The sequence below is a fragment of the Labrus bergylta genome, chromosome 4, assembly GCF_963930695.1.
Source record: "Labrus bergylta chromosome 4, fLabBer1.1, whole genome shotgun sequence".
In the NCBI taxonomy this organism is placed as follows: Eukaryota; Metazoa; Chordata; class Actinopteri; order Labriformes; family Labridae; genus Labrus; species Labrus bergylta.
In genome coordinates this window covers 15,362,752-15,383,631 of record NC_089198.1, presented here as the reverse complement: position 1 = coordinate 15,383,631, position 20,880 = coordinate 15,362,752, and the positions used below count along the sequence as shown (strand labels likewise).

The 20,880-nt window shown below is 39.4% G+C and overlaps 2 protein-coding genes across 6 annotated transcripts; one reads left to right on the top strand and one right to left on the bottom strand.

Moving 5' to 3' along the window:
* The first annotated feature begins 7 nt into the window (after positions 1 to 7).
* Positions 8 to 6,341, top strand: cpdp (CPD photolyase). Of its 2 annotated transcripts, none has more exons than XM_020650969.3 (10): positions 8 to 166; positions 280 to 650; positions 784 to 932; positions 1,245 to 1,427; positions 1,622 to 1,780; positions 2,484 to 2,682; positions 3,727 to 3,879; positions 4,064 to 4,185; positions 4,277 to 4,436; positions 4,536 to 6,341. In XM_020650969.3, the coding sequence occupies exons 1-10, from the start codon at positions 144 to 146 to the stop codon at positions 4,682 to 4,684; spliced, it is 1,668 nt and encodes a 555-aa protein (XP_020506625.2). In that variant the 5' UTR covers positions 8 to 143; the 3' UTR covers positions 4,685 to 6,341. The 2 variants fall into 2 exon arrangements, with proteins under 2 accessions (XP_020506625.2, XP_020506634.2); XM_020650978.3 differs by having other exon boundaries at positions 13 to 166; positions 285 to 650.
* A 7,204-nt stretch (positions 6,342 to 13,545) lies between these two features.
* Positions 13,546 to 19,440, bottom strand: LOC109995310 (neuromedin-U receptor 1). 4 transcript variants are annotated; one of them, XM_029280535.2, is made up of 5 exons: positions 19,263 to 19,434; positions 18,782 to 18,895; positions 17,446 to 18,170; positions 16,483 to 16,716; positions 13,841 to 15,389 (listed from the first exon to the last, which is right to left on the bottom strand). In XM_029280535.2, exons 3-5 carry the CDS (start codon positions 18,131 to 18,133, stop codon positions 15,079 to 15,081), a joined length of 1,233 nt encoding a protein of 410 aa, XP_029136368.2. In that variant the 5' UTR covers positions 18,134 to 18,170; positions 18,782 to 18,895; positions 19,263 to 19,434; the 3' UTR covers positions 13,841 to 15,078. The 4 variants fall into 4 exon arrangements, with proteins under 4 accessions (XP_020504626.2, XP_029136368.2, XP_020504616.2 ...); XM_020648960.3 differs by having other exon boundaries at positions 18,782 to 18,837; XM_020648970.3 differs by lacking the exon at positions 16,483 to 16,716 and having other exon boundaries at positions 13,546 to 15,389; positions 18,782 to 18,837; positions 19,263 to 19,440.
* Positions 19,441 to 20,880: the final 1,440 nt, after the last annotated feature.

Sequence of the window (20,880 nt, the reverse complement as noted above, 5' to 3'; positions counted from 1 at the left end):
TACATCAAAAATAGTATCGTTACAAAACCTAAACAAGCGCGCTCATGTAACCGGTTGTATAAAGAAAAAACGGTGTGTGCTAACGTGTTTCCCTTACCCGGGACTGTGGCCTCTTACAGACCTAATCTTATTGCTTTCATCGCATGTTGCGTTACTTTTTAAGAAGGTAAGCTATTTTCTACACGATTCGTTGTTTGAATGAACGTTTTTCTACGTCGTCGTGTTTTTCAAATGCATCCTGCATAGTTTCTCACCTTTTCCGTTTTGATTTACCGACAGAGCAGCCTTGCCGTTTGCACCGGAGCATTTCTTGAGCCTTTTGTCACAAAGGAGTAAGAGATCCACATTCGTCTTCTTCTACCGGACCGAGCCATTAACCAGTCAAAGCGTCATGTCAGGCAAGAAACGCAAGGCACCAACATCTGCAGCCAAAGAGCCCAGTGCCAAACAGCAGAAGCAGGCGCCCTGTAAGGAGGAGAAACAGGAAAGAGCTGGAGGTTGGCTGCAGGACCATCTGAAGCAGCAGAGGACAGAGAAGAAGGACATGAAATTCAACAAGAAACGCCTGCGTTTTGTTTCTAAGGCTGAAGATGTAAAGCAGGGCTCGAAGGGTGTCCTGTACTGGATGTCAAGAGACCAGAGAGTACAAGGTAACCACTGTAACCCTCTGCCAGATGTGCAGTGAGAGACCTGATTGAGCTTGTACTTTTAACTGTCCAAGCTCCCGTTTTCTGTGTGTCTCAATGCAACATGTGTTTTGTCTTTTCCCTTTTGTGTTTTTAGATAATTGGGCACTGATCCATGCACAGCAGCTTGCTGTGAAGGAGAACCTTCCTCTGCACATCTGTTTCTGCCTGGTCGTCCCCAAATCAGAACTCTCCACTCTGAGACATTTCAGCTTTATGCTCAAAGGTCTAAAGGAAGTTGCAGAGGTATATATTAATACTTTATTTTCAATCACACCGACTACAGCTAGAAATACCAGTAGTTAGTATGTACATTTTGATTCAAACTAAATTCATTATGTTACATTTATTCAATTCAAAAATCCACCAGACAGGTGGTTGCCTCATGTTATACTAATGCCTAATGTTAAAACATTACAGATTGTAAATTGGTGATGGTTGGGACTACGCAATTCAGTTACACTGTACGCATGAAATCCATTTTTAGTGGATTGTGATCCAAGTAATTAAACCCACCACATATTCCATAATGGCTTTCTCTCTGTCTCTACCAAACAGGAATGCAAAACCCTGGACATCCAGTTCCACTTGCTGCACGGTTCAGCGGGGGAAGTTCTCCCCGGCTTTGTCTCCGACCGCGGCCTGGGGGCGGTGGTGACAGACTTCTGCCCGCTCAGGGAGCAGATGCAGTGGTTAGAGGATGTCAAAAACCTGCTCCCGAAAGACATCCCCCTCATACAGGTAGAAATCTCTGACAAGGAGATCAGTTTTTTAATTGCCTTTCTGTATTTTTGTGTCTGCAATACATTGGTTCACAAGGCAAAATAGGGAAACGATTCTAAAGACCGCCTTTCAATTTTCTGCTTGTTTCATGCATTTCCTGTTAGAATCTCTTGATTTTCTGTCGTATGAGTAAACCCTATTTTCCTTTTTAGGTTGATGCCCACAATATTGTTCCCTGCTGGGTAGCATCACCCAAACTTGAGTATGCTGCCAGGACAATCAGAGGAAAGATTACCAAGCTTTTGCCAGAGTACCTCACTGACCTTCCTCTGGTAGAGCAACACCCCTACACGGCAACGAGAACCGCCAAAGTAAGTGACGCAGCGACAGCAAAAGGCACCTTGTGAATTTTAAGGAACACATGAAGTTCAGGAGAAAAATAAACTCTCATAGTTGTGTTTTTTTGGTTTCACCTTCAAGGACTTTTGGAAAAAGTGGTGATGACAGAATCATAACACTCCTGACAATATATATATATATTTTTTTAGATCAATGTTATGTAATGGAAAAGTGAGCTGTCAGGCGGCTCATTGATGTGGAGTATCAAAAAACTATAAAGCACATTTTTCTTAACCTTGAACCCCCCTCCTCTGCTCATTATGTATTGATCTCGGAATATAAATGGAAGACTTTTGTTGACTGTCTGAAAGTTTAAGCTTCCTTCCCAACACTGGATATTAAAGCTGCAGGGGTAAATCCCCTTATTGCCATGATTGATATCTTAGACTTAGACTTTCTTTATTGTCATTCAAACTTGTATTTTACAGTGCAGATAAGAACGAAATTTCGTTGCATTTGGCCCGTTGTAGTGCAGGATAAAAACAGCAGCATGTATTTACATATAAAAAATAAAACTCACTGGTTTGACTCTCCTGATTTCATGCACTAGGTGAAAGTCCCTGGACTCTCCTTGCCTCCCTTTTTGAAGTTTTCTCTCATGTATATTCTAAGCGCATCACTGTCGGCCGTAACCTCTGCTGAATTGTTCTCTTTTCTCTGAACTTCCCCGTACAGCCCATCGACTGGGACGAGACTTTGGCCTCCTTGAAGGTTGACACAAAAGTTGGAGAGACAGATTGGGCCAAGCCAGGCACCAAGGCAGGGGTGGCCATGTTGGAGTCCTTCATTGATGTACGCCTTAAACTGTTTGACACCAAACGCAACGACCCAAACGCTCATGCACTCAGCCAGCTCTCCCCCTGGATCCGCTTCGGTCAGTAGCTCTGCAGATAGTGTCTGTTAAGTGAATACAGTATGTCAGGGGGGGACAAAAGTTGATCTCAGAAATGCTCCCACGGTCATGACTTAAGAATGATTTGTCCCTCTTTGATTAGCTTTGAACCTTTGTCCGAGAACTAAAACGTCTACTACTTTCAGTATCGACGACCCAGCTATTTGGTAAATCAGTGTAATCTTTGTTACCATGTCTTATTTTCACAATGTCAACTTGTCAGGCATCAGCTCAACCACACGTGCAAGGTTATTATTTATTAAAAAGCAAAATGTACAGACTAATGTAGAACTAAGCTGTTCTTAATCTAAACCTTACTCAAAATAAAAACAACAGATTCAAGCAATTATGATGAGTTTTTTAACTGGGAATAAAACTGACTGAAAATAATAATGATGTATCTTTACGACTGACATAAGCAAGATACCCCGTCACCCACAAGTTTGATTAGATTCATAAAATAACCTTTAATGCCTGAAACGGTGCTGGTGGGCGGGTGTAAGACAGTGTTTAGCTGTTGAAATTCCACATCAAGGTCTCTTGAGTGATATATCTGATTGTTAAAGAAAGCAGGCAGAGATTTCTGTAAAGAGGGGTGGAGATGAGAGTATGGATATTGATTGATAAGAGGTATTGCTTTGTTCACAGAGTTTGCAAAATTGGACACAAACTGCAGGTTCCTCACAGGAGCTTTAAGTACAATAGTACATTTAGTTTGATAGCACAGTGCAATCCACAATACTGTCTACTTTGCCATAAATCACAGCAGGACACAATTTCCCACAGTGCCAATTGATTCATTTTTAACTCACTCCCCACTGTCAGCTTCATGATCATGGACCTCCAGAGAGTCCCTCATACCTGCTTTTTCATTTACAACAACATGCTATTGTTTAATGTTCAGAGTGAGCAGCCATGATATCATGTTATAGAATATGTTAGCACTTCAAGTTTCTCAAATCTCCCAATCATGTCCATCTGTATCAGTCTCTTTTTCCAACCATCTCTTCTTCTTCTTTCCATTAGGCCACCTGTCAGCGCAGCGCGTGGCCCTGCAGGTTCAGCACAGCGGGAAGACGGCAGGCGTCACAGTCGCCTCCTACATTGAGGAGCTGGTGGTGCGCAGAGAGCTGACTGATAACTTCTGCTTCTACAACAAGAAATACGACAGTGTGGATGGTCAGTCCAGATCTCATTAAATCACGTACTATCAACTATGTTAGAAAACTACTCTTCATCAGTGACATTATTCAGATGAGATATCTGGTTATTTGAAAGGATTTCACTCCAGAAACGTATCGTCTCTTCTTCTTAAGTCTTAGTATTTTTGTATCTAAAGCGTGTGTGTGTTTGTCAAACTCAGGTGCATATGAGTGGGCTCAGAAGACCTTAAAGGATCATGCCAAAGACAAGAGGCCGTATCTCTACACACGTGAGCAGCTGGAGAAAGCAAAGTCTCATGACAAGCTCTGGAATGGAGCTCAGGTACGACATTGAGTCTAAGGCATAGGAGGTGTTCTCACAGGTATGTGTCAATGTTTGTTACTTACAACCGTTTGTTGCATGTTTCCTTTAGTACCAGATGGTCAGTGAGGGGAAGATGCACGGTTTCTTGAGAATGTACTGGGCCAAAAAGATCCTGGAGTGGACGTCCTCACCAGAGGAGGCGCTCTCAACCGCTCTGTACCTAAACGACCGCTACAGTCTGGATGGCCAGGACCCCAACGGTTTCGTCGGTAAGGTCACAATTCTCATTTGTGCAATGAAGACACTGATCTACTGAGTTATGTTATCTCAAATATTGATGCTCTCCGCACTGTGTTGTCCTCCTGTAGGCTGCATGTGGTCTATATGTGGCATCCATGACCAGGGCTGGGCAGAGAGACCCGTCTTTGGAAAGGTCCGCTACATGAACTACAAAGGCTGCCTCCGGAAGTTTGATGTCGCACGCTTTGAGAAGCAGTACTGTCCCAAAAACCTCTGAAACATGAAACGTTTAGACGGGTGAGAATAAGATGACAGCCTTTATACCCCGTACATTTATCTCAGGGAGCTGTTTTGAAGCCTCTCTCACAACTGGAATATTCTTTTTCTGCGTTTTGTTTTCGCTAGTTTCTTCTCAAAGTACTCAGAGTGCTAAAGCCTGGGCTGTTTCTTCTGCTGAATATTCAGACACATGTTGTTCACACTTATCTGTTACCTGTACGCTCGTCGTTTTTTTTTTTCAGCTACTTGTATGTTACAGTTTTTTTTATTACATTGTTTACTTTTTAATGTTATCTTTAAAAAAAATAAACCTTGTTTTTTGATAGTGTTCACAATTCATTTATATCACAATGTATGCAGTTCTTTTAAAGCAACTCCTTGGCTTTAACTTCTTTTTCCTCATCTCATAAAGTAACTGTAATAAATATGTTTTTTTTTTATTTTTTTTATCATTCTTCTAAATTTCTGCTTCTTCAGGCATTTAAGCCTCCACAGAGAATATTATCAAATTTCTACATAAATATTGTTTGACTTTTTCCAAACACCACTTCACATAAGAAGAATAAAACTGAGCGTGTAATGGAATCGGGCTTTGCTAAATCATACTGTTTTTGGAGCTATCTCTTTTAACCACAATCCCCTCTGTTTCTTCTCGCTCTTACATAAATCAATAAGGACTGGGGATGCTGCCGCCTTCAGTCTTGAGACACTTCTATGTGTGGACAGTAAACCTTTTCTTAGACAATCTCAATTTAGGTAGAACTAATATTTTAATTCAAAAAGTCCTCTCGCATCACATGCCCCTTAATTATCATACCGCTGCACTGCCATCTGTTTTATGTGAAAGGATGACTGTAATAAATGGATTCTTAAAGGTGCACTATGTAGTTTTGGTAGAGAAGTTTAAAAGTTGGAGAAATGTGCAGATTCATAACTCGTTCTTAACTCTATACACAAATTGTCGCCAGAGGAAAATTTGGTCCGTGGAACCCTGTTTGAAGATAAAAAGCTACGCGAGAAGTTATGGTGGTGGGCCTGCAAGAGTGAAAGCGTAACTCTCCTGGTCGCTTTTTAGCTCCAAACAGTGTTCCAGGGACCCATTTCAGTATTTAATTCAGAAAATATAGCATATAATTGTTTAACTTCTCCAACTTTCAACTTTCACCAACAAATCTACAGACTGCACCTTTAATCAAAGGTTGTACATTTTTAATCGGTGCACTTCTGTTGCCTATAAGGAGATTAGATCTGACGTGAGTCTAAAAGTAATAGTGATGCTATCTATGTTTAAAGTGTTAAAAGAAAAAAGATGTATTTTTGGTGAATGCCATTATTTACGATTCATTATTCCTATTAGGCTAAGCTGGTGAGAGTGGAAGCTTTTTTAAAGGGTGTGGGTGATGTCCTGCTCTCTGTCTCTGTCTATGTGTTTGGTTTGGTTTCCTGGCTTGGCAGACAGTAGGCGGAGTCAGGAAGGACATCTGTTCAGTACACCTGAGTCCATCAGGCCTCAGTGGCTTCCACTATCTTCCTCCCGGTCCTCCACCAGCTGGTTTGGTTTACACTCCACTCATCCATTATATGACTGATTTATCAGACATACTTATGGTTGTTATAACTTTCCTTTATAATAAATTAACTTCCTTTAAACCTTGTTTCATGTGGGATAGCCCTTCTTTGTCACCTTTTCTTTGAGACAGTTTGTGACAGCATATATTGTGAGACACAATATTAGCCTTGTTTCCAAATTGTGTTTCATTTGTTTACTTATAAGAATGAAAAAAAAAAACACCCAAAAGCGTATCAATAGAGAATGCTATAATTAAATAATGCAAAGATTGTACAGTAGAAGCGACTGTTCTTCATACGTCTTTATGTTGCACATTATGACATACAGTATTTGACTGTAGTGATCCTTAATGTACAGTATGTGACCTTTAGGAATCAAATACAAAGTCACTGATGAATAAAACCTTGTTTCAGAAAAAGGAGTTTACATAACAAACTGATAATGAACTGAATCACCTCAGTCCTCACTCTCATCATTATGTCCTCCTGTGTTTAAGTTTACACTCTTCTTTTTTTCATTCAAGTTTTTTTCTTTTTTTATTCTTTTCCTATTTTTCAAGACCCTTACATTTTCCCATTTACTCAGTAAGGCGTTAACTATAAATGATTGTCCTTATGAATTAGTAAAGCCATTTTATATATATATATATATATTATTTAATATTATAGTAATTCATACTGCTACACAGGAATACGAATGTTTCTGTCGTTGCACTCAATGTGGAGGAAGGGAGGGCAGGGGGGTAACAGCTGGTAACAACGACAGTTCTGCGTTTCCTTAGTTGTATTTTGGACTATTCGTTTTTTTGGACTTGGCTAATCAAAGACTCGCCTCTCTTTGGTTTTGCGTTTTATGAAAGAAGCTTGCTTTTGTGTTGTACATTTTCCTTTAGTTTGTAAATATGTCCTTTAAAATGTGCTTACTTAATTCCTCCTTCTTTTCACTGGGTTTGATGTTATTGTTATTCCTCTCATCCTCCAGCCATCTGGGGGAACGTAACAATAAACTATGAAAAAATGAAAGACAAAAAATAATGTCATCACATTACATCACCATTGCATCTGTGTTTTTTAATATACAAGCGGTAATTAAGCATAAAACACACGACTACCAAACCTAATTAAGTGCACATCCAATCCAGTAAGGATTTGAAAACAACCCCTTTAGGTAGCAAAAGTACTTCCTCCAATGATCTATGAGTTCTTTTGTTGTGTTTATTTCAAACGGCAAACAGATATATTTATCTCTTGAGATTGTGCTTTTTGTTTAAATGAGCTGAAATAAGTTGTTAGAATTAGAAGACACATCACAGTATGGTGTTGATGAAGATGAAGAATAAACCAGTAATGATTATAAAGGATGGATGAGGCAGGATGGATGAAGTCATGAAGCAGAACTGTAAGACATTTCAAGGACAAGAACAATGTTTTCAAACATTCATTATTTTCCTGGAGGAAATAAGATTGTGTTGCCTATAACCACCAAGCAGTTAGTTAAATCAATACTGATGTCTTGTCAGTGTAACAATTATACTCTGACTAACCCTGTCCCCAAAAAGAAAATGTGCAACATTTCTTAATAAAAATGGATTTAGCAGGGTGTTGTAAATGATTCTGTTGGTGACATGAATCTTATTACATGCACTCCCCTGACCACTCTATCTAATGAAGAATGGTGAGGATAAATGAGCTAACAGAGGATGTCCTTTTTAGGTCTTCTGCCACAACTGTAAACAGATGCTCCTCTACGTTTCATGTATGGTAAATTATTGTTTTGTCCAGTGCTGAAACAATATGTCAACTGGAATACCAATGTTTCACCCTACCAGAGAACATCCCATAAACACTGTTTGAAGAGGATGTCGCTGGTAAACTTCAAAGTTTATTTTTTTACTTGATGGACTTTGGGGTGTAATAAACAGACCAATAGCAGCAATAAACCATGTGAAGGAAGTTACCTTTAGCCTTGAATATCAAAGCCAATGTCAAAGTTCCCTGCATTCTTTATAATGGCCAGAGGGGGCAAAGTCCATTTTTTGAAAAAGAGGATTGTATATAGGTCTAAAATGACCCTACATCTGGTCTGGTAATTAACTAAGTATGGTTTATCCTGAGTATATAGTCACAATCAGCATGATGCTCATATTAAACTCCTTATCAAGAAGTGTAAATAAGCCTCAGAGCTACCCAAAACATGCCTGTATAGTTAGAAATCCACTCTGATACTGTATTTTATCATGTCTATAAACATGCCCTGCCCTGCTCTGTAGCTTTAAATGCAAATGTGTTTTTTTTTTCTTTCAGGATTTCGGATTTACAATCTGTTATTTATAGGGACATGCTTCTCACACACATAGGCCCGAATCACACGCATGCACAAACAGGACCTGTGAACATGCATTAGTGAAGAGATGTCAGAGTGGGGCTGCTACAAGCTGCTAAGCAGAGAGCGCACCAGAGAGGTTGGGGATTCAGTGCCTTGCTCAGGGGCGCCTCTGCGGTGCTCGGGAGGTGCCCTGGCGCCTCTCGAGGTGCCCTGGCGCCTCTCCAGCTGCCAGACCATCTTCCAGATTTGGTCCGTGCTGGGACTTGAACTGGCGATGCTCCAGTTCCCAACCCAAGTCCCTGTGGACTGATCCACTGCCGCCCCAAATGAGCCCCTGTGTTCGATCCCGCCCCTCTCAGGAAGTGTTTAGGAAGCTTGGGCCTTCTTGCACCATGTCTTATTGTCTTATTGTCACACACCTGGGGGAGGAGTTTAATTCCCTTTGTGATGTCACAAACCAAAAATCTCCAAACGGCCTGTTTAAGCACATTGTTGAAAGTGGAGCAGGCAAAAGACGGACAGGATGGACTTTTTTTTAATAATTGGGGGGTTTGTAGACTAGCTAGGGAAACATATTAGTGTTAGAAAAACATGGAAAACGTATTTTGCATAATGTGTGACCTTTAAATTAGTTTTTAGTACAAACAGTGATATATAATTGTGGTCTTTCTCCAAACATATGATCATCGTGGTGGTGCTGGAGGATCATCCCTACAAGTTACCATGTCCCTTGATCCCCATGTTTTGTATTGTCACAATTTTATTTTACAAAAATTCACAAAAAAACATTTCATAAACAATTATTTTTACTCATCACAGGTTTTTACCTCATAATCAACTTGCAAATGTTGCATAGTAAATCATCCGATCACTCCTTGTGGCGATTCTAGAGTCTGTTGGGGCCCTAGGCAAAACTTCAACAGCGTTCATCACCATTATGTCATAAATGATCTGACATCAACTAAAAATAAATGTGAAATGTGAACCTGCATTTTATCTTAAATTTACCTCTCTCCATTTAAATCCTAGAGATGTATCCTAGTTTCACAAAATTTCTGGTCGTGGAGATTTTTAGTGAAATGCTGAGGTGTTTTAGGTCGGGTAGAATCAATTATCTGAACGCCTGTGGGTTTGTTGTGAGACTGGTCACAAATCTGATGTACTGAGGGACGTCCAAAATGGCCTTGTGGGGGTGCCTTAAAACCGCCTCTGGTCAAAACAAATACAGACCGTTCCGGAACCGAATCTAAACGTCGAAGGAGGACATACTGTCTGCTCCGACAGAGGATTAGGGCCAAGTTGAAAAAAAAAAAAAATTATTTCAAGATTAAACTCGTAAATTTACGAGAATAAAGTCATACATTTATGAGATTAAAGTCGTAAATTTACGAGAATAAAGTCGTAAATTTGCGAGAATAATCTCGGAAATTAACGAGTTCGAGACCAGCCTGCGCATAATGATGAAAGTGGAACTCTTAAAGTCTTTAAAGAATAAAAGAATAAAGTCGTTATTTTAGTCTATATCAGAACATCAGCAGCATCCTGTTCTCAAATGACAAACATGGAGCATCTTGTCCTAAAGGTTTCACTAATAAGGAAATAGGCTACTTCCTTGTAGTTGGTAAAAACAGTTCAAGAGACGTTTTCACTTCAACTTGCAAGACCTTGTTTATCTGTAAAATGATGAACAGGACACAAACTGGCTCTACACATTAGACACTTTAACAAGGCAGACCTATAACGGACACAAATAGTTGTGCTGTTTACTTTTGCAGATATGAAACTACAAATGCTTTTAGCACATCATCATCTTCACATTGTCATAAAATATCAGGACCCTGAAAAGATACTGGAAGAAACTGAAGAAAGAACCACACTGACATGGAGGAAGTTGTCTGCAGAGGAAAAGACTTTAAGAGTTCTACTTTCATCATTTTCGCGCAGACTGCTCTAAAACTCGCTAATTTACGACTTCATTCTCATGGAACATTCTCAAGAATAGTTTGCACTTACTGACATTGTTTCCTCTTTTCTAGATCCTTGTGTTGTTCTTACTCTCTGATGTACGTCGCTTTGGATAAAAGTGTCTGCTAAGTGAATTGTAGAATTGTACTTAAAGAGTAAACGCCCAAAATCAGCTGATCACCAGAGCAGGGAGACAGAGGAAGTGGTAGAGAGGGAGTTGTTAAGTTGAATGAAGAAATTGAATAAATGTGTGAGATAATATAACCAGTCTTCCTGCTTGAATTTACGTAATGTGTAAGTACATTAATTGGCTTAAAGACTTTGACCTAAGCAATTTTTTTTAAGGTGACTTTAACATTTGGCGAACAAACTTTCAAGTGATCGGTATCTTTTACTCAACTATGATTTTCAAGTACTTTTCCCAATACTGGACCCACGGAACAAGTTACCCTGAGAACATCAATAGAAATAGACTCATGCGGTCAACAAAGTCAGAAGAGTTAATCCTTAATCTTTAATCACAAATAGTTAACAAAAAAGAGCAGTGTCTTATCCTATTTCCTGTTTGGAAATAGAAAACATTAAATGGTAAACTGACCTGTGCTTGTAAAGTGCTTTTCTAGTCTTTTGACTAGTGCTTTTTTACACCCGAGACCACACCCATTCACACACTGATGATGTAACATGTCCATCAGTATTAATTAATCCTATTCATACACATTCATATCGACAAAGCAGAGCTTGGGATTGAACACCCGACCTTCCAGTTGAGAAACAAACGACGACTCCAACTGAGCCACAGCTGCCCGCTAAAGGGAAAGATGTATAGCCTTGCAGGCTCCTGTTCGCACTAGTGAGCACTAGTGTAATGATAGCAAAGGAGACGATCAACTTAATTAACTGCAGCCAGAGGAGAAAAATCATTTCTTCAGGTAACAACACACTTCAAATCTAATTTTCTGCATTTTTTAAAGAAAGAGTTGTGGAGTGATCCACAACTGTACTTTAACCATCTGCTGGATGAGGGATTTTTTTTAAGCAACCATCCTTCCGCAGGCTGCACATAGTGCTGGTGCTGAATCCTAAACCACAATTCACAGTTCACAAGTTGTCAATGGAACTGCAGCCCAGCCTCGCTCTGGTTCCTACAATGTCAATTTTTTTCTTTTCCTCAACTGCTGCTCAGATCAAATCATCGGTATCAGTCTCGTTCCCCACTTTACACCTTAACTCATGTCCATTTCTCAAGATCTCATACCATCATCCTGGCTGTGAATCAAATGTTCTTTGCATATCTTTCTTGTCTCTGATACTGTCTGTCTTTTCTCAGGCTATAATTCTATCAGGCTATTCTATTCTAAGAGTATTGAAAGATAGCTTTTTGCATTACCGCTATCATAAAGGTGATCTTCACCATTAAGTTAAGTGGATTAAGATTCAAAATTCAAAATTGTTTGTTGGAAAAATGCTAGGACAATCGATAGATTGCTTCACATAAACCTTTTATTACCATGAAGGTGAAAACTAGGGGGGGTTGCAATGTTGACATATCACTGATAATTAGTAATTAGTTACAGTTACTACTATCAAAAAGTAACTTAGTTATTGCTTTATAAAAGTAACTATAGTTAGTTGGGAAAGTAACTTGAGCGTTACTTTATTTGCTTCAGTCCTCATATTAATGATCACATTATTTAGGGTCGTGGCAGAATTGTGCTGTAACAACTCGCACATTTCCAATAACACTGCAATCGTTTTCGATATGTAGGTATTTTGCTAAATAGATCTTTAAAGGCAACAAACTTAACAGTTTCTATGAAGCACGTCGCCGTCAACATATCAGTCTATAGTCTGGCTTACAGATCGTAGAGCTGGTGTTGTTTTAAATCAAGCTGACTGTTTGTATGGAGTGTCTTGTCTGCTGAGCTAACGTGAGCAGCAGTACCCGGCTCTCCGACAGCTAGTTAAGTAGAAGTGTTGTAGCTCGCTGCATCTTCTTGTGAGAGAGAAGTTTTCCTTCCTACACATAGCCTTCAACTCACTGCTATAGTCTTGTCGTTTCACTCAAGCAGGGATAAATGCTATCAGTACTTCCGAGATAGAAATCTCACGGCGTGTTTGTTTGCCACGCGCAACATTCTTTCAACCAGGATGCTTCTGTGCTGACGTTAGCTTTACCGCGCCCACTTGTTGTCGGCTGTTTCACATAAAGTAATGAGTAACGAGTGCTTGTAAATGTCAGTAAAAAAAATCAGGTCTGATCTGAGTCACACAGGAGCAAAGGGAGAGAGAGGGTACCTGCTGTCCAGGATGAGACGGAGGGCATGTCTCTGTGGTTGATTCAGTCAATAATATAGAAAATGACCCACATTTGAGTTGATTTGTGGTTTAATTTCACATGGTTCGGTATATTATATGCTTCATAGTGTCATATCAAAGAGCCACGGGTAATAATAACTATATCCCACTCTTCAATGAATACCATTACCTGGATGATGCAGACCTATAAACAAGTTACTTTACAGGGCTATTGTGTAAACAGTGTTTTTCTATTGTGACGGAAGTTTTGGGTAGATTGCTTTCATTAGTGTTGGTGTGGCTCGCTGAAAACACTGCCAACATAAAGTGATTTTGTCAATATCCATCAGTGAGCTTGCCTTCTTCTGTCCTCCTCCTGCTTTCTGCCATTCATGATTTTATTTCCTCTAGGTTATGGCCCCATTGACATCATCTTTCCCTTTTAGCTTTCATAATCATCTTTTTTATTTCTGCACATTTCCCCTGCATGTGTGTCTTCCAAAGTTGAGACGAGACGACTGAGTGGAAAAGTCCTTGTGGTGCTTCTGAATTCAGAGCTCCTCTTTAAAATGATGTATAAGTAGTTGTCAAGCTAGTGGCCCTGTAAGGCGTCAGAACATTTCAAACAGAACAAAGACTCGTTATGTTCCTTTCTTTCCGAGACAAACTACTAATGAGGAAATTATATCTGCAGGCACATCTTAATGTTCAAAGCAATTTATGTAACAACAGTATACAGTATATCATTTCAAGGGTACATAGAGAGTAAAACATTCATGTTATCATTAAGAAGCAAAGAACACTCTTATCAGGTTCCATGCATTCATAAAAGGTTTGATACATATTCACATGACCTATATACAGTTTTATTTTTCATAAAGATTGCAGAAATAAATTCATTCAATACATAAAACAGCAAAAACATTTTTATAGGGAGCAATTCTTCAACACTGGCAGGACACATTTTCTTAAATGATTACACTATACAACAATGAATAGAATTGTTTTACTTTATTTAAGTAATTAAAAAAATACAGTTATCGAACAAATCTATGTAGCATGAAGCAAGTAATGATCGCAAAGTACTTTCAGAATATATTATCATATGTAAAGCACATGATTAATCACCTTCCTCACTGGTTATACAAGCAGCAAGTCAGATTTGTATTCCCCATTCTTTCCTGCACCAACTCTCATTATCTACTCCAGTTCTTTGACAAATATTCTTTCTTTTTGACAGGAGCCATTGTACATTCAATCTTTGCTCTAAAAGCAAGTAAATGTTAGAACTTGTAGCTCTACAGCAGTGAAATGGTGAGCCTTGAATGTTATAAAGCAGCACATTTAAACACAATAAACACAGCCTGGGAGTTCACAAAGATAATTTTTTATTTTTTTTTAGACACATGGGTAACATTTGCCATGCTTGAAAACGCTGTTGAATCATTTACATGATCATTTTATTGTTCATGCTAACATTGACCTCTGAGGTTGCTGCTACTCGATCACAATTTGCATCTTTTAGCTCTATGACCGTGTTACCTTTGTTATTCTCTATATTCAATTTGAGGTACTGTGTCAAAGTTTGCAGACTAACAAATGTAATGTACAGAATGTGAATATTCTTATCTTAGGGCCTGTGTGCTTAATTTGAGAGTGCTTCTCACCAGCACCTACTGTTAGTAGATAACTAAGTTAAGTCTGTTATATGTAAGAAAAGTCCAAATATGTAAGAAAAATGGATAGGAGCCATGTCCTTGCATTAACAGCAGCTCTAGTCCTGGAAATTGTACTGTTGAAAAAAGTCTGGGTGCATGAGATAAACAGTGTGAGGAAAAGTTTCTACCTTGACAAAGTTGATAAGGAAGTCCCGCCCCTTCTTGATCTTGATTGGTAGGTGAGGGAATAGTGAGGGAGGAAGTATCATCGATTAGCGGGGTCGTGTTCAAAAAGTTGACTTAGGTTTGCGACCAAAAACAGGCAATGTTGAGAATGTTACTGCGCTTAGGATGCTGAGCGCTGAGTTGCATCTGTTTTGTTCAGAAAATAGATAATCGCTAATGCTAGTTATGTAGCCCATGTCACTTGGTACAATATATTCAGGTTAACTTTTGGTTGTCTTCATCTGCATGGCATACCAATTACAGAGAAATATCTGTTCAGTTCATGTCCTCCCCATTTGAAGGTTTAATGGCTACCATTATGCCCAGTATATAAGATTATTTGACTTTGACCTAAGTCGTTTTCAAACTGTTGGTCAATCTGTCGCTCAAGGTGCTGCGTTGGGTCATCTTTAAGCTGGAGCGAGTCTGCCAGCGTTTAGAGCAGCAGGTAATGTGACTGAACATCTCTCTGAACCTGGTGGACATGAGGTTGTAGAGGATGGGGTTGATGGCAGAGCTCAGGTAGAAGAAGACTCCAGACACGATGTGGATTGGCCCAAATATATGGATGTGCTTCTCATCAGAGGTGTCCATGTAGCTCCACATCAAACGGTCCAGGTGGAAGGGAGCCCAACAGAATCCGAATACTACCACCAGCACACCTGGACAGACCCGATGGAAAGTGTAAGTTACTTGACAATGTGACAGATGGTTTGTAGACTGTGAAATGTTGATATAGCCCATTTATGTGTCAACTGACTTTTTGAAGCCTGCAGTTTGTAATTTTTCACCATTGCCATGTTTGTTTTCTGCAGCCAGAAGGGACAACATGAATCAGACAGAGGTGAGGGATTGGCACGTGCCAAGTTGTGGTGTATATGTTGGCCAGCAAAATGCCATGGTAACAACTATGATTTGTTGCGCAAAAGGAGATTTTACTTCTACTTGAGGAGAAAACGGCAGATTTGTTTATTTATTTTACAAAGGAAGCTAAGACAGCTTTACAAATTGCAACAGATAGCACTCAATCTCATGAATCTCTAAATAGTCCAACTGGGGAATTTGAAATAGAATGTTTTCTCAACACTATGGCTTCCTATCTTCTCTGTGGGTAAAAGCTAACAATCATCCTGACTCCTGTGCATGTCCCAAGATATCAATTAAACAATAGAAAGTAACTAAATGAAAAAAGCTGGAGCATGGACTTCTTGGACAGTCGGTTAGTAAATAAATACACAGCAAAACATGCTATTTGTCTGATGCTGAACGAGCTTAGTTGACACCTAACATACAGCTATCATCGGCCTGTTACTCAAAACCACCACACCCCTAATTATGTATAACTTTTCAAAATAAAGTCGTTCTTGTATTGTTCTTGTGAATAAAGAAATAAGCTTCTGAGACCAAAACTATTGTTTATACCTTCCTGTAAACATGTTTAATTCTGTTCTACAGTTGGGAATTTTAATAATATGGAACCTAATGGGGATTGACTCACTTTTGGACTCTGTCCCAAGTGGCCACTCGAGAAACTGCAGCCATTGTTACTTCTATACTGGCATAGATCTCAGCACCAGAGCTTGCTTTCTGATTCAGATTTCAAAGAAAAAGCTGAAACAAATGGGCATGTAAGTATAAAAACTATAAAAGGTAAAACTGCATCAACTGTATCAGGGCTCAAATTTAGCAAAAACCACATATACAGACGGGGTCACAGACAGCTTTCTGCTCCTTAGGAGCTGGTTTGACACCTACACAGCATTTTAGTGACTTGCATGTTGCGTTTGCTCAGCTTCTGCTTGTGGGACTTGGAGAGACTTTCTGGTCCAAAGCTACACCTTGGGTCAATCACAGTCAAAACCTTCTCCCTGTGCAGCTGTATACCAATGAGCAGGTAGAGAATACTGATGATCAGCATGGGGAGCAGGAAGAAGACCAGTGTTGAAATCAGGATGATCAGGTTGTACACCCACAGGGGCTTAACCACTTCTGAGGGTAGAGATGTGACAAAGGTTGGTAGAATAGATTAATCAGTTTGATCACAAGCATAGATGTAGCATTTGCATTACACATTAAACCTTTGTGCACTCTTTGGAGACATGATTTGCTGACAGTGATAGCTGTATCAGAACAACACTTTTGTCCAGGCTGGAATATGTCAGCAACAATTAGATGGATAAAGTGCCATACATGTAGCAACAGGTTTTCATTTTCTCAGAGGATAAACTCTTTGACTTCCGTAATCCACTGACCACATTTTGTTTTGGTTTTTAAATCATTTTCTTAAAAACCTCGACAGATTGCACAAAAGACTACAGTCTAATATTATCAAGAATGAATACAATTGACGAGAAGGGTAATTTTTCCAGCTGTCCAGGGAAAAAATAAAAGACATTTATGGTTACCACACTATGTACCCTAAAATTACTTTTGTGATCAATTGTGTTTCCTGTAGAACTATTGTTTCAGCGTAACATCTTTAAACCATTAAGAAAAATGGAGTGATATCAGAAGTGATACAGCCAATCACAGGATGACCCCCTACTTTATTTCTTCTGTATTAACCAGGTCAAAATTAATTGAAATGCTCCACTTTGATAAAATACATGCAACTTATTAACAGATTGAATGTTTTTGAAATTATTAACCTTCAATACTTCAGCATGTTAGCATTGTAGACTGTCCATAAAAAAATTTAAAAAACATTTGAACACTTACTGCACACAGCAGATTGGGGAAATCTTCGTCCAAACAATGGCTCCAGCTCCTCAATCCCTTGCAGACTGGTGTTTGGCACAGCACACAGCATGGACAGCACCCACAGCATGAAGATCACCCTCTTGACACGAGCTCGTGTAGTCATGTGTTTGACTTTGAGTGGGTGCACCACGGCAACATAGCGCTCCACACTAAGAGCTGTGACATTGAGGATCGAAGCGAAGCAGACGGTTTCAAACAGGAACGTTTTGAAGTAGCAGCCTCCCTCTCCGAGCAGGAAGGGGTAGTTCTGCCACATCTCGTAGATCTCTAACGGCATGCCCAGCAGCAGCACCAGCAGATCAGACGCTGCCAGGCTCAGCAGGTAATAGTTTGTCGGCGTCTGCATCACCCTGTAGCGCAAAATGACCACACAAGTCAAAGAATTTCCCAGTACCCCCACCAAGAAGATGGTGAGGTAGGTGACACAGATGGGGAGAAACACTGGGGATGTCTGGAGCCCAAGCTTTCCTGCAAGGTAATCCTCTACCCTCCAGCACAACACATCCAGATCTTTGGCTGTAGTGTTAGCTAGAACCCAGGAGATATTCATGCCACATGCCAAAGCAGCATCAGGGCAGCTGGGTCCATTGAAAATTGTGGAATTAGATGAGAATAGATCAGCAAGGGAGCAGTTCAATTCCAACATGTTGCAGAATATCAAGAGGTTTACTCAGTTTCGTGACCTATGGAAAAAAAATAGAGGAGAACATTTCCATTTTAAAGCTCAAAACCAAAACATTTACAGTAAAATGCAGTTAACCAATCAAAATGATTCAACTGAGCCTGTGAAAACACAAGGTCAACCATTTAAATCATCAGACAGAAAGTTTCTCTCACACGCCCTTCATCTCCCGAAGTCGGGAGAATCTGTGAAAGGATTTTCCCCTATAGCTTTTGGGGTAAATTAACACCTCAGTGATTATCATCACAAGGTTTTAACCAAAGTTTAATTTCAGAGAGGTCTCTGGAAGACGACCCTCAGCTTAATGGAAGTCCAACACAACATCTGTGTAACACACTTTTACAGTAAGATACATAGAATACATTATTGTTAGCGTTTGTCTCATGAAAGGGGAATAAGGAGACTCTAATTATTTTTTTAAACAAACGTATCTCCAAACATGAAAACAGCTTGTGTGTTGGGCTGTGACTTCTAATTACCATGCATATTTATTGTGACATAATTACGATCTGAAAACTATCCCTTAGAAGTCTGTCAAACTAAGCTGTAGCTACATTTAAAAAAATCTTCCACAATTACCATTTAACTTAGTGATATCCTAAATTTACTCACCGGCTTCAATACAGCAGGCGGAACTGCAGCAGCAATTTAGGTTGTGTCCAGCTCAACTATCAGAGAAATCATGCTCATAAGTGGGAGTAATATGCAGAAAGAAGGCAGTCTAATCTGTTTAAGAAATAAAGTGTAGATCAAGCAATATCACCATAGCAACACCAATCAAGTGTTAATCTGATAATGTAAACATATTATTGAAGAATTATTATAGAAGCTAAAGTAGTACTCTCTTTAATGTTCTCAAATGTTCTGTAAATCCACTCTTTTTTTCCACAGATGTAAGGTCAACAAGGCTGTCACTCTGTAATCTTAAAATCATTTATTCCTCTGCAGAACACAGTGTCCAGAATAACTTTTGTTTAGATTCCCACACTGGATTTGTTTATCCACTTAACATGCTTTGAGTTATTGCGATAACTTTCAGTATAGGAAAAGGAAACACATACACACACTGACACCGACAAACACAAACACACACCTGTGGTTTGTTGGCTCCTTCAGGTCTCTATAAGAACAAAATTAGAAGAAAAATTAGAAGATTGGTCCTCCTGTATCTCTGCATTGTAGTCGGATAATTTTCATTGCACTTTATCCCGACTGCTTTGTCGCTCCAGTGCGTCACAGCTGCCCCGACTTCCCACTTTTGAGCGCTTATGTTCCCTCCACCCCTTTCTCTCTTTTTCTCTCCCTCCCTCTCCTCTTCACCAGTGCATCTTTTTTGCAGCCGCCGTCTTCATTTCTCTCTCTACTCAATCTCAGCTTCTTTCCGACTCATTCACGCTCTAATTATTTTTACACGCACGCACGCACGCACGCACGCACGCACACACACACACACACACACACACACACACACACACACACACACACACACACACACAAATTTACAGAGTCACACTTCTATTACTTTTCCCGCTTTGAGATGTCGAATTGATTCATTTTGAAGATTAAAGGTCAGATTGGTTTCACCCAGTGTGTGTGTGTGTGTGTGTGTGTGTGTGTGTAGGTGTGGGTGTGTTTGTTTGTGCATACAACATACAACATATCACTGTTCCCATTTATGCCAAGTGAAAGACAAAACAAACAATGACCCATCCATATTGAAATAAGAATAGAAAATAGGACACCAAAAGGTCTTAAGAAAGAGATTTAAAATAATTTATTCGAAAAGCATTTCTGTTATGTTAAGAACATAAAATCCTTCGTTTTTCACTCAAAGGTGCACAGAGAAAATGCAGCAAATTTTAACATTATTTGTGTATGTAACGTGAAATAACTTTTAATAACACATGTGAATTACCTGCCGGACAAAACTCTATCACATCTAATATCTCAACATTAAACGTACAAATCCTCCAAAAGATAAGATTCTTTAAAGCAGCTCTTAAACTTAAAACTTTTGCCAGGTGTTTACATACATACATGTATTCTCGGATGCTCTCCTTCTGCTTTCTTTTACCAATTAGCCTCCAACTTACTGTGAAACATCTGACCCACTGACAGCTGACACAGACAACAAAAATAACTATATATTTTGTCATCTTATAGCTGATGTTCTTGTTGGATTTTCTTGGTAATTTAAACGTTTCACCATATATTTGAGAGTCTGTCAAAACCAGTTAAAAATTCCTCTAAATATGATATATGACAGATATAAATATCTGATTAAAGCTGACAACTTCCCTGTCAGGGTGTGCAGTACTTAAGTGCTACTTAATAAACCATGCTAACATGAAAGTGCATATGGCAAGGCTACCTGCTAAACATCAGCATGTTATCATGCTCGTACAAACTCTCAGAGTTGCTAGCATGACTCTAATCTATTTTATAAACTAGTCCATCTCCATGGCAACAATCTTGCCCCTACCCAACCATTAATGAAATAAATCTATCTGCAGGTATGAATTACAATCCTAACTGACTTGAACATGTTTTTGTTTTTTTCTGAAGAAATTAATTCTATTCAGTGCCTGCAACATGTAGCATGTGAGTCATCCGGGGTGTTTTGGGGCTTGAGCATTGAGAATTAGAACAGTTTGATCCTCAAGAACCATAAGTGTATTTTTTTCTTCCTGCAAACCAAAGCCTAATTAGTT

Excerpts from the sequence above, each read along its gene's own strand:
- cpdp (XM_020650969.3), top strand. The coding sequence starts at position 144 with ATGTTGCGTTACTTTTTAAGAAG. Across the intron at positions 2,683-3,726 it reads CTCCCCCTGGATCCGCTTCG|GCCACCTGTCAGCGCAGCGC; the intron begins GTCAGTAGCTCT and ends TCTTTCCATTAG. Across the intron at positions 3,880-4,063 it reads GAAATACGACAGTGTGGATG|GTGCATATGAGTGGGCTCAG; the intron begins GTCAGTCCAGAT and ends TGTCAAACTCAG.
- LOC109995310 (XM_029280539.2), bottom strand. The coding sequence starts at position 18,133 with ATGTTGGAATTGAACTGCTCCCTTGCTGATCTATTCTCATCTAATTCC. Across the intron at positions 16,717-17,445 it reads TCCCCAATCTGCTGTGTGCA|AAGTGGTTAAGCCCCTGTGG; the intron begins GTAAGTGTTCAA and ends CTCTACCCTCAG. Across the intron at positions 15,390-16,482 it reads GCAAGTCACTAAAATGCTGT|GTGTGCTGGTGGTAGTATTC; the intron begins GTAGGTGTCAAA and ends GGGTCTGTCCAG.